General features: G+C 47.1%; 1 protein-coding gene across 6 annotated transcripts in view; it reads right to left on the reverse strand.

Annotated features, from left to right (window-relative positions):
• Positions 1 to 4,794: 4,794 nt before the first annotated feature.
• The window catches only part of CHD6 (chromodomain helicase DNA binding protein 6), a 68,190-nt gene continuing 60,974 nt past the window's right edge, over positions 4,795 to 12,010 (reverse strand). For 4 of the 6 annotated variants that reach the window (XM_082773269.1, XM_082773267.1, XM_082773266.1 and 1 more), the window contains exons 36-38: positions 11,255 to 11,374; positions 9,832 to 9,936; positions 4,795 to 7,771 (exon numbers count right to left, since the gene is read on the reverse strand). In XM_082773269.1, the coding sequence (XP_082629395.1) occupies positions 6,881 to 7,771; positions 9,832 to 9,936; positions 11,255 to 11,374 (1,116 nt within the window). In that variant the 3' untranslated portion in view covers positions 4,795 to 6,880. The remainder of the gene's footprint in view (positions 7,772 to 9,831; positions 9,937 to 11,254; positions 11,375 to 12,010) is intronic. The other 2 variants (XM_082773270.1, XM_082773268.1) reach the window with 1 other exon arrangement.

Here is a 12,010-nt window from a genome sequence, read left to right on the forward strand (position 1 = left end):
TGTGCAGGACGGAGCAACGCGCAGCACGCAGGGTGGTGTAGCTGGGGGGTAAAATGCACTGGGGATGCAGGATGGAGCCTCGGTGCTGGCAGAACGGCCCCAACCCGATGCTGGAGGCCTCCCCTCGTGGTGGCTCAAACTACTTGATGCTTAGGGGTGAGCTCGTGAGCAGCCCTGGTGATGCTGGCTTTGTTGTGGGTCTCACGAGCAGCTTCTGACCTGCCCCAAGCTATGGTCCTACTGTGCAAACACAGGTTGGCTTTTCTTAAAATGCTCACTTGCAAAGCCCAGCAGCCTAGGGTCAGGACCGTCAGGCAGCAGTCCATCCCACTCAGCAGCAGAAGCTGCAGATGATGCAGGCACTTTGCTCACAGTCGCCACGGGGCCATTCCCACTGGCTCCCGCAGCACTGGGCTGGAAGGAGCCATGTGGCAGTGGAGCCTGTCCCGACCGAGCACCACCACAGCTTGGGCGTTCTCCAAAATGTTACTTCACTCAAGTGCTAGCTTTTGTCTGAGCACCTAAACGTCTTTGTAAAAATATTTGCTGTGAGAGCAAGGAAAACCAAATGCCATGAAAAGCCAACAAGTGTCTTCCAGACAATCCAGGAGATTCCTGGAGTCTGTTGAGGATAACTTCCTGGTCCAGGTAATAGATGGACTGGCCTGAGGTGAAGCCTTACCAGACCTGGTGCTCACCCCTGTGGAAGACAGCAATAGAGAGGTTAAGATTGGAGGCTGCCTGTGCTGTAGCGACCACGCCCTGGTGGAGTTTGTGATCTTGAATACAGGTCTGGCAAAAAGCAGGGTCAGGACCCTGAACTTCAGGAGAGCAAACTTCCAACTGCTCAAGGAATTGCTGGCTGGGATCCCCTGGGAATTCTGTCTTCAAGGGTATAGGAACAGAACAGAGCTGGCAGCTCTTTAAGGACACCCTTCTGAGAGTGGAAGAGCTCTCCATCCCCCAGCAGAAGAAATCGAGCAGAGGAGGCAGGCGATTGGCATGGCTGAGCAAGGCCCTGCAGCTTAAACTGAGGGAAAAGAGGGAAATGTACAGAAAGTGGAAGCAGGATTATGTAGCCTGGGAGGAACACAGGGGTGTTGTCTGGATGTGTAGAGATGGGATCAAGAAAGCCAAGGCACAGATGGAGCTGAACTTGGCGAGTGATGTGAAAAATAACAAGAAGGGGTTCTACAGATACATGGGCAGGAGGAGACAGGCCAAGGAGCGTGTCCTCCCTCTGATAAACAAGACGGGAGAACTGGCTTCCTCAGACAGGGAAAAGGCTGAGGTACTCAGTACGTGTTTTGCCTCAGTCTGCACTGGTGGTGAAGTTTCCTGTGTCTGTCAGGACCCTGAACCTCGAGGAGAGGGTTTGAGGAGTGGATCCCGTCCCACTGTGACAGTGGAACTAGTCCGAGACCACCTAAGGAAAGTGGATGTGTACAAGTCCATGGGGCCAGACGGTATACAGCCCTGGGTGCTGAGAGAGATGGCTGATGTGGTTGCCGAGCCGCTCTCCATCGTATCTGAAAAATCATGGCTGTTGGGTGAAGTCCCCAGTGACTGGAAAAAGGGAAACATCACTCCCATTTTTAAGAAAGGGAAAAAGGAAGACCTGGGGAACTACAGGCTGGTGAGCCTCGCCTCTGTGCCTGGGAAGATCATGGAGCGGATCCTCCTGGAAGACATGCATGAGATAAAGAGGTGATTCAAGACAGCCAGCACGGCTTCACCAAAGGCAGGTCTTGCCTAACCAATCTGGTGGCCTTCTATGCTGGAGCAACAGCATTGGTGGACAAAGGAAGGGCAATGGATATCATCTACCTGGACGTGAGTAAAGCCTTTGATATGGTCCCTCACCACATTCTTCTCTCTAAATTGGAGAGGACGGACTGTTAGGTGGATGAAGAATTGGTTGGATGGCCACAGCCAAAGGGTTGTGGTCAACTGTTCTGTGTCTGGGTGGAGGCCGGTCACAAGTGGTGTCCCTCAGTAGTTGGTCCCGGGACCGGTGCTCTTCAACATCTTTATCAGCGACATAGATGACGGAATTGAGTGCACCCACAGCAAGTTTGCAGATGACACCAAGCTGAGTGGTGCAGTCGATACAATAGAGGGAAAGGATGCCATCCAGAGGGACCTGGACAGGCTGGAGAAGTGAGCCTGTGAGAACCTAATGGGGTTCAACAAGGCCAAGTGCAAGGTGCTGCACTTGGGCTGGGGCAATCCCAGGTATTTATACAGACTGGGCGAAGAACTGGAGAGCAGCCCTGTGGAGAAGGACGTGGGGTGTGAGAAGCTGGACAAGAGCCAGCAGTGTGTGCTTACAGCCCAGAAGGAAAACTATGTCCTGAGCTGCATTAAAAAAGGGATGGACAGCAGGGAGAGAGGGGATTGTCCCCCTCTGCTCTGCTCTTGTGAGACCCCATCTGGAGTCCTGCCTGCAGGCTTGGGGGCCCCCAGCACAAGAAAGATGTGGAGCTCTTGGAACGGGTCCAGAGGAGGGCCACTAAGATGATCAGAAGGCTGGAGCACCTCTCCTATGCAGGAGAGTTTTTCGCTCAGGGTGGTGAGGCACTGGCACAGGTTGCCCAGAGGAGCTGTGGCTGCCCCATCCCTGGGGTGTTCAAGGCCAGGCTGGATGTGGCTCTGGGCAGTCTGCTCTAGTGGTTGGGAACCCTGCCCAGAGCAGGGGCTTGAAACTAGATGATCTTTAAGGTCCTTTTCAACCCAGGCCATTCTATGCTTCTGATAAGTGTATCTAATCAATGATAAATAGGCCACGTACTCTGAACCCCACAGTATTTCTTCCTCTGGGTAAAAGAAAGGATGTGCCTTCCTTGGGCAGGCCTGAGCGTTTCTTTTGTCTAGGTGCATCTGCTTGCAAACTACAAATTTGAGCATGGTTTCTGGAAAAGTAAAGCCAGTCACGGTGGAGCTTTCCTTTTAAAATATGACTTTATAAATAGTATTGGCTATTCCTGTAAAATGGTTCTTTTTTCAACAACACATCTGAAATGCCTGTCAGATGCAACAGCCAAAGGCTTAGCAGGAGCCAAATGAGGAGACAAGACATGTTGCAGAGCATCTGCTACAGACTCCTGCTCCTCTCAGTTGCTTGTGCAATAGATCAGTGATACTCCTTGAATATCCTCCAAGGGATGGTGCTGTCTTGCGTGAAATAACGCTTTCATCCAGACTTCTGACTGGAACTTCAAATTCCAAGTTAAATCATTAACACATCCTAATCATCTGGACCACTGAGAAATAAGAGACAGTTAAAAGCCCAACAGGACCATCCCAGCCTCCTTCTGATAAAATCAAACTCAAGTCTAAGCTAGGCGAGACAGGGAAGCAGAACTGATTTCCTGCTGTAGCTCTTGAATTGTCTGCATCTTGGGAATTCACAGAGATAGGGTAAATGCCAGCACGAGTGCTTCATGTATCCAGGGACTACCTTGTTTCTGCAGGTGCTTCAAGCAAACTTTCCCGTCAGCGATGAGGGCAGTGGAAAGCTGCAGTGTGCAGAGCCACAACACAAAATGAGGCTTGGGAAGAGGAAAGTCATCGCTCCTGGGATCATTTTCCCTCCTGTGCCCCCAGGTGATACCTGATATTCTGACAGGTTCATGCCTCTTCTGCCCAGTGCGCTCCTGTTTCTCACCCCAAGATAAACACAGCAAGAAAATGCAAGGAAATGCATTTATGCAAGAGCAAGGGGAGCAAGCACAAGCTCTTGGTTTGCTCCACGACTTTTAAGTTTTCTTGCACCTTAAAAAAATTTAGCTTCTCCCGTGCATTTTTTTATTCAACTGAAAAACTGAATTAATACCTGCTTTTCTAAAGCACGAGATCCTTACATTGAGATTTATTACAAGCATTTATTTGGCACCTATTAGCATTTTACAAGGCTTAGATGGAGACACAATATCTCAGTGAGAGAAACCAGAGCACCTGCTCCCCTTCTGCTGAGAGATGCTGCGAAAGCGCTAAGGACTATTACTGCTACTGGGGGATTTTGCGCCTGCTCCTGGGGCTCCTACTGACCGTCCAGGCAAAGAGCCTGAACAGGCTGCCCCCGTGCACTGCCACAAGCTCGTGAGTCTGCTGTGAGCAGGCACTCCCCCGAGCACGTAAAGCACAGCTCACGGTGCGTAACGAGCTGCCCTAAAGCAGAAGCACACTGGATTCAACAGCTTCTCAAAAGTGTTCATGCTGAGAGAAAGGCAAGTAACTTTTATCACTGAGTCAGGTGAATTAAACATTCACATATATTTGCTGAAAAAATTATATACATCTGTAGCAAGGCTCTGCCAAGTCTGAAAGATAAGCATCATCTAGTCACTAAATTAAAAAAATAAAAATCTGACTTTTAAATCTTTTTCTTTTTATCCATGTTCAAGAGCACAGACAGTTTATTTTGTTAGCACATTTGGTGAAGAATGTATGTTTGTGTGAGTATCCATGAAAACTGGTGAAAATTTGGCATTTGTTTTGGATATGATGGAAAAGTATAAGAAGCCACTTATGCCTTACAGTCTAAATAATCCACAGAGTATATCAGGTTGCAAAAGGGTCACAAAGTAGCAGTCAAAGAGAAGCCTAAACACCCAGAGAATTAGCATACATGTCCGATAAGTAAGAACAAGGTATAGAGCATGCTGGCTAATTAAATAAATTTCATTTTAAACCCTGTTCCTTATGAGTGTAACCCTGGAAAAACCATCCCATACAAGAAATGGACTCTGAAGAGATTTCTATATCCATTCACAGTAAGGCTTTGAAGATATATGAAGTTTTATAGCATTTGTATTTTAAGGATTTAGGGCAAGTACATGTTCTTCTACTGAATAAAAAGAAAGTTAGTACTTAAAAGGTTCAAAAATATATCAATCGTGATTTTTTTTACATAAATAAATTATATTGATTTTGGATTTAACAGCTGAAAAAACCCTTTCTGCTTCCACTGGAGGCAAAACTGAACAAAATGTTAGTTAAATAGAGATAGCAGCATTTCTAAGAAATCTGTCGATAGTGATACAGTATCTATGCTACAAGGATGTTATTAAATAGAACACATTTAATTATTGGGGGGGTGGAGGGGTTGCATTATGATTGGTTACATACTTAAAAAAAATCATCCAATCCAGCAAACTGGGAATAAATTCTGTGAAAGTATAAACCGAATGTTTTTTAGATTGTGGGTAACAGACTTCTTTGAGATGCTAATTTTAACATGTACATAATTTATAATCCCAAATGTATAAAAGACAATGACAAAAAGCATCATAAATAAATAATGCAAACTGAAATAGTTATGTCAAAACATTTGGACCATCTGATAAATTAGCAAAACTGTAACAGAAAATAAGTAAAAAATACAGTAAATTGTGACAACCAAATGTGTAACTGATTACTAGCACACTCCCAACTCCCTCAACAGCCTGCCATCTCACTGCTGCACCACTGTGTGTTTATTTCAAGTCTCAAACCATGAGCTGCAAATTAGAACAAGCCCAAGTGAAAGAAAAACTAAATAAGGAGTGAAGGGAAGGAGAAAACAAAGAGTTGCCTGTGGAGGTGTGTCGATACACAGAGTTTCGGGCACTGATTGCATTAAAAACCTGTCCATTTAAAATGCATATATCAAAATGATTTGCCAATGGGGGGACTTGGAAATACTGTTCAACAGCAAGTATAACAGAGAGGAATGGAAAGAAGAAGCAAAAGTGATCTCTTCACAGTCTAACACTAGGAAAGAAGAATAAACTCAAGCTTTGAAAATCTCTATTGTCCTTCTTGAAGGACTCTCAAAATAGTAAAGCTGGCCTACAGCTTTTTTCTTGTTTTCTGAAAGGATGCTGCATCTGGGGTACAGATTGTAAAATCTAAAAACTCAAAAAGCCTCAGTGTTTATATAAGAGCATTAAAATCAGTGTGGCCTGTTCATGGCTGGAAAAAAATAACTTTACAGCAATTCTAACGCCACAGATGAGAACTAACGCCATAGATGAGAACTGAATACTAGCAGAATGATGAAGAAACTGGTAGCTACAGGTACAGTAATCCCAAAAAAGTCATGCAAGATGTGCAAAACATTTTCAGCTCAGGCTGAAAAGTTCTTGTAACTATCAAGGAAAGGGCAACTAAAACTCCACTTAACATAAAACCAAACTTTGGTTTTAAAAAATACAAAATAATGTCTACATAATATTTTCACTCACTGTAGTTTGTCTCCAAACTTTTGAGGTGTGGGGGGTGTGTGATAAAGAAATTATATCACTACCAGTTATGTTTTTTTCTTTCAAAGAAATGAATATATGCATTTTCAATCATTAGTTATATACTTCTGTCTATACTACTATTCTAGTAACCATGATAAAATAGGGAAATACTTCAAATCAAAAATACACATTAGCACTTACTATAGCTGTGCTTTTTACCCCCAAATACAGGCTTTTTTCATTCAGTGTTACGGTAAAAAGAAATACCCTTGTCTGTGTGTAGACCAAGAGGTAAAAACTTTTCTTTTGCTCTGTTTTTGCTTCTTTTTCTTCTCAAATATGTGAGCAGTTTGGGGGGTGACCAAGAACTGGATTTGCTATTGTTGGTTGGGATGAACAACTGGAAAACAGAACGAGAATTCTGTGCCTCCCATACTAGCTAGACAACACTGTTTATCTAATAAAGTGGCAAGACCCTGCAACTATTAACATATAATATGTCACCATAGTTTTCTGACAGGGAATTAGGTAGATAATATTACTCATGGAAACACAGGTTTATGAAGGTGGAGTGGGGGCAGGAGGGTACGTAACAAATAGTTATGGGATAAGAAACTTACAAGCCACCATCTTTTTTCAACGAAACAAAAGTTCTAATTGGTATCATTAACTTCTTTGAGCTCCTCCTCTGCTGGTACATCCTGCTCTTTCTCTGCTGATAAAGGTGGTGTTTGCTCTGTACAGTTTTGACCGTTTGCAGCTTCTTTTTCAGGCAGCAAGACAGTTTCTGGTTCTGGATTTGCTGATTCCCCTTTAGCTTTCTTTCTCTTCCGCTTCTGGCTCTCCAGGTTTGCTGCCTCCGAATGTCTGGTTTGCTGTATGCCTGGCAATGCCATGCCAATGCCAGGGGAAAGAAACATTGACGGATAGATCAGTCCAGGTGACATCCCTGGGATAAGAAATGGGTTAAAAGCTACAGGACTACTGGTAGTTATTGCGGATTCTGTCTGATTAGAAAACGAACTAGGACCAGGCTTATCTTCAGAGAGAGTTTCTTTTTTCACATCCTGGCTACTCTGTTTATCCTCAGTAGCTTTCTCTGTGTTTGATGTACCACTTTTTGTTGTGCTTGTTAATGAAGTTGGAGCAGTCGCAGTACAAGTAGTTGTCATCGGTGGGTTCAGAAGTCCTCCAACACCAAACATCTGTGGTACAGTAGCCATGCCTGGCAGCATCATAGGCAACATACTTAGGGTGCTTTTCACATCCTCACCAGCAGGCACAGCTGCAAATCCAGCAGGAAACCCAACCAGCCCAGTCAGGGGGATCCCTTGCATGTTTCTCATGTTCTGAATTCCTACCAGATCCATTCCAGCAATCAGTCCATTCATGAATAATGGTCCCATTCCAGAAGAGGAATCTGCTACAACACCAGGGGCTTTAATGAGTTCACTTCTGGGCCTTCTCCCCCTCCGACGGGGCCCTGCATCTCGGAGCACAGGCTCCGTTAGGATACGGTTGAATTTGCTTTCTGGTAAGTAGCCCTAAAAATGAAACACAACAGAAAATGCCTAACAGTTATTACTACATCACGGAAAATCTGGCTTTTCTGTGCTTGCATCTGCATCCCAGATGGTGTCAGCACAGAAATATTTGCCTACATGATTCTGGATATGGAATTTGAGAGGTATACACAACTTTTCCCCAAGGGATGCTGCCGAATGCAGAACACCCTCACTGTGCCCTGGCCCAATGCTGCAGAGCATCAAGTGAACAAGGAGGAAAGGAGGAAGCACAGACAGCAGCCTTTTCGGCTTTACCTGAGCCCTCACCATCAGCTGTTCCTGAGGACTGAAACCCTTCCTAATATGAGAAGCACCGGGGCAGCTCCGTGTCAGAAACTTCAAGTTCATTCCCACCCCAGCTTTATCCTGGCTTCAGCAACAGCTGGAGCATTAGCTCTTTGTAAATGCTAAGGGCCAAATTTTCAATGCTCTGCCAGACAGCAAGGCTGCATGGAATGGCATACAGACAGCGGGCGTGCTGCTCAACTGCTCCCAGCTAGAGCTTCACTGAGTCACCAGCGCAGCTCTCGTGAGCACTCACGTATGGGAACACAGCCCAGTGACTACAGCATGGGTGCGACAGTCTGCTTGCATGGAGCAGTGCGGGGAGATCCACAGCACAGCTTAAAACTCCATTTTTCAGCATTCTCATCACAAATATTTAAACGTTTCCTTTTGTGTCTCCCTTGAATTTCAAAGACTGCCGGCCTCTGAACAGTTTCCAATAATAGGATTGCAATATGGAAAGTATCGCCCATTGACACCTGAAGTGCAAAAAGTTGAATCAAAGGATTCGGGAAGTTTGCACAGCCCAACTACTGTCCCAAGAGGGAGAATTTTCTGCTCTGCTCCCACTGGTGTGCGTGAAAATCTGCACAGGATTATGAATATGCCTGGGCACTGCAGGGCAGCCTGCCTGATGCTCAGCCCTGCCCAAGCACCCCGAGCAGCGGGACGTCTTTCTGCATGCACGTGTTACAACGCCGGATGCATGCCTGCCAAAAGCCAAGAACTGATGGGGCTGGAGAATGCCAATGGGCGTGCAGCTGCTGAGACGGGGTGCACGTGAGCCGGTGTGTGTGGCAGGGGCCAGGTACACGGCTCTCCTAGTTGGCAGTGGGGGGGTGCCTGCTGGGGCCACCCACAGAAAATGGAGGTAATGCAAAGCAGTCACTTGCAGGGGTGCCGGCTGCCTGGACATGGGCACTGACGCCAGCCTGGATGTAGAGCTGTTTCCTGGGGGAGTGGGAAAGGCTATGCCAAATTTCTAGCACTAATTAAAAGCAGATTTCAGAGTAGTACAAACCTCTAAGCCAACTAATTCCCCCTCCAGCCCCTGTTGAGCAAGGGCATCACAGAAAACAGCCACAAAACAAGGAGCGGGTGAGCAGGACCACAAGGAGAAGCCTGGGCAAGGCCAGCCTGCACGGAGGATGCTCCTCCCAGATCCTGCCACTCATTGGGGCAGGGATTTGCAAATGAATAGGGTTGAATGAATGTGGCTGATAAAATCCTTCTTCCCTTCTGCCCCTTTCTCTGTCTGTGTTTGAGTCTTCAAGTCTCATGATCTGCATGTCCGCTAGCAGGCACAGGATTGCACACAAAGAGGTTGCAGGAGCTGATTAAAAGCCTCAGCTGAAGGTACGTTTTTTGAAAATTTGACCAGTGAGAAAGCATTTTGTGCACTCCCTGCCATCTGGTGGCCCGAGGTGGATTACTGCTTCTAGTGCGCTTCTGTTGCCCCAGCTGTTTCTCTATCTCCCAAGCCTTCCAGGAAGGCGTTCTGGATGGTCACCCTGAGCTGCTGTGCCCGTCCCCGGGGCACCGACCACCTTCTCCTTCCCCTGCCGTGCTGCTGAGTCGCAGCAGGCACTGAACCTTCCTCTCTGCCGCGCGACCACAGCTGGACCTGCGGCTGTTCCCTCCCACGTGAGATCCTGCCCTGCAGCTCACGGATCCTCACTGGAGAAAGGTTGTGGGGATGGGGAGGAGAAAGAAAAGATGACATGATACAGATTTCTCCAAAAGCTCTAACTTACTGAAAGCTTAACAATGTCAGCCCAGTCAGCTGCAACAGCATACTCCAAGTTTGCATCAAGCCACCTTGGCAATTCCTTCAATGCTGGTGCCGTGGCTCCCCCTAACTATAAAACACAGCAGAAGGATGACCTCTATTGCAGAAAGAGTTATGCAAAATAATACAAGAAATATGATTACATGTCTAGGCAAACACACAGTTTAGGAGCATCTGCCAGCCTCTGAAGGGGATGGCTGCTACACACCTGAGAGATGCAAAGCTCATGCAAAAGGTGGCCGGGAAGACACAGGCCATCCTGTTCCTGTTCAGGCAGAGGAAGGACACCCTGAGGCCAAGACGCTGATTAAGATGCAGCTGGGAGCTGAGGCCAGGGTTTCTCTGCTCATGGCTGTGGGCCAGTCCCTTTGCCCGTGCTGTGACGGGGGTGACAGCGCTTTCCCCAGCTCGTCATTTTGGGCTGCAGTTTGTTTGGGGCAGAGGCGCTTCCCTTGCTACACATCCTTGTAGGACTCTGTACGTGACTGCTGCTTCCAGTCATGCAGCTCATGGAGCAGAGGGCAAATTCAGCCTCCGTGCCCTGTCCCATCGCTCTTCTTTGCCCTCCCCGTGAACGAGTGGGCCGAGAGATGGGGACAGAGCTTTTAGAAAAGCCATTCTCAGAACTGGAGAAACCCACCCAATTCACCCAGGTCTCCACCAGCCATCGGAGGTGTAACATGGGGAAACAGATGTGGCTGAATCTTTCTACCTCACCACTTTGTTTTGTTTTTAGAGGTGATTACTCTCATATCACCTCCTGACCTCATGAAGTCCTGGGTATGTTTAACAGCTGAATTTGGGTGGAAAGCTTCCTGTGTCATTCAAAGAAGTTAATATCAATGCACAGATTAAACTGCAGACAGGTAAATCTGTGCTCCCAACTCATGTTTCCAGCTGTTTAGTAGGCACATTTCAATAAAGCAAGAGAAAGCACTTCACACCCCTCCATTCCCTGCATGCCCATCACTGGGGGGTATCAGTACGCTCTTGCTACACCTTGTGAGGAGGAACAAAACAGAGACATTTGCAACACATGGGAAGATTACAATTTCTGGAATATTGCAGTGAGTTCAAAGGTGACATTCATATTCAGAACGGGAAACAGCAGCCAGGGCTATGCTGATGGCACCTTTAAAACCAAATGCCACTTTGCTGTTGTGGGGCCTTTGCACAGCAGCAGCTGTGAAGGCCCAGCCTTCCCTTACTTCACGTCAGTTATTTTGTAGCTGTCTCCTCTGTCACATTTCACATAAAAATGCAGATCAATGGTGTTTCAGATTTGTGTCCCATCCACATGCTTCCCCAAATCTATCCCCAGGCCAGCTCGAGATCTGATAAGCATTTCAAGACACCGTGGGCACAGCAGAGAATAGGCCTGTGCTTACCCTCCGTCCGGTACCCTTATGTACCACTGGCACCCGCTCCTCTCCCGTGAGTGCATTAATATCCAATTTGCTGGGGTCCTTGCAGCGTTGCCTCCTCTGCTTGGGCTTGTCTGAAAAATTCTGGAGTGCAAACAAGACAATCTTAATGAGACCGGACAACTTAATGAGCCTGGATGGCTACAAGCCCTGCAGGAGAATGACGCAGATGAACACCCACGGGACAGGGATGTCCCCTCAGATTTGGGCAAAGCAGTGGGAGCAGCACAAGCCGGCCTCTTGCCGCAGTGCCAGTTTTCAAATGAGTATTAATTGTTTGCTGTAGGCATAAAAGTGTTTGCAGTGTACCCCACTTTGCCTGAGTGCTCCACCACTTTCTAATTCCCTGTCAGTCTGCTCCCAGCTGATGTACAGGTAGCTGTAAACGGGGTGCCCTGTTCCTCCGCAGCTCGTCCGTGCTTTGTTTTGCCTGGATTTCAGCTGTTCCCACTGCACGGCTGCTCTACCTTATCTTTGGGATCACAGCCCTTCAGGATTGCAGTGTACAGTTACAGATGACTTGTTGCACACCCACTGCACACACCAAGCCCCAGACACCTGTCAATGTGCAGACATGGATGCAGCATTACAATAAACTACTGCAGGCCCTGATTCCCAAGCAAGGGTAACAGAAAGTGGTAGAAAGGCATTTCCACTCCTGTTCCACCATCTGACTGCTTCTAGCAGTGCTCCTGAGAGCCTGGCCTTGCGCACAGACCT

This window comes from Aythya marila, assembly GCF_965140915.1.
Source record: "Aythya marila genome assembly, chromosome: 16".
Lineage (NCBI taxonomy): Eukaryota > Metazoa > Chordata > Aves > Anseriformes > Anatidae > Aythya > Aythya marila.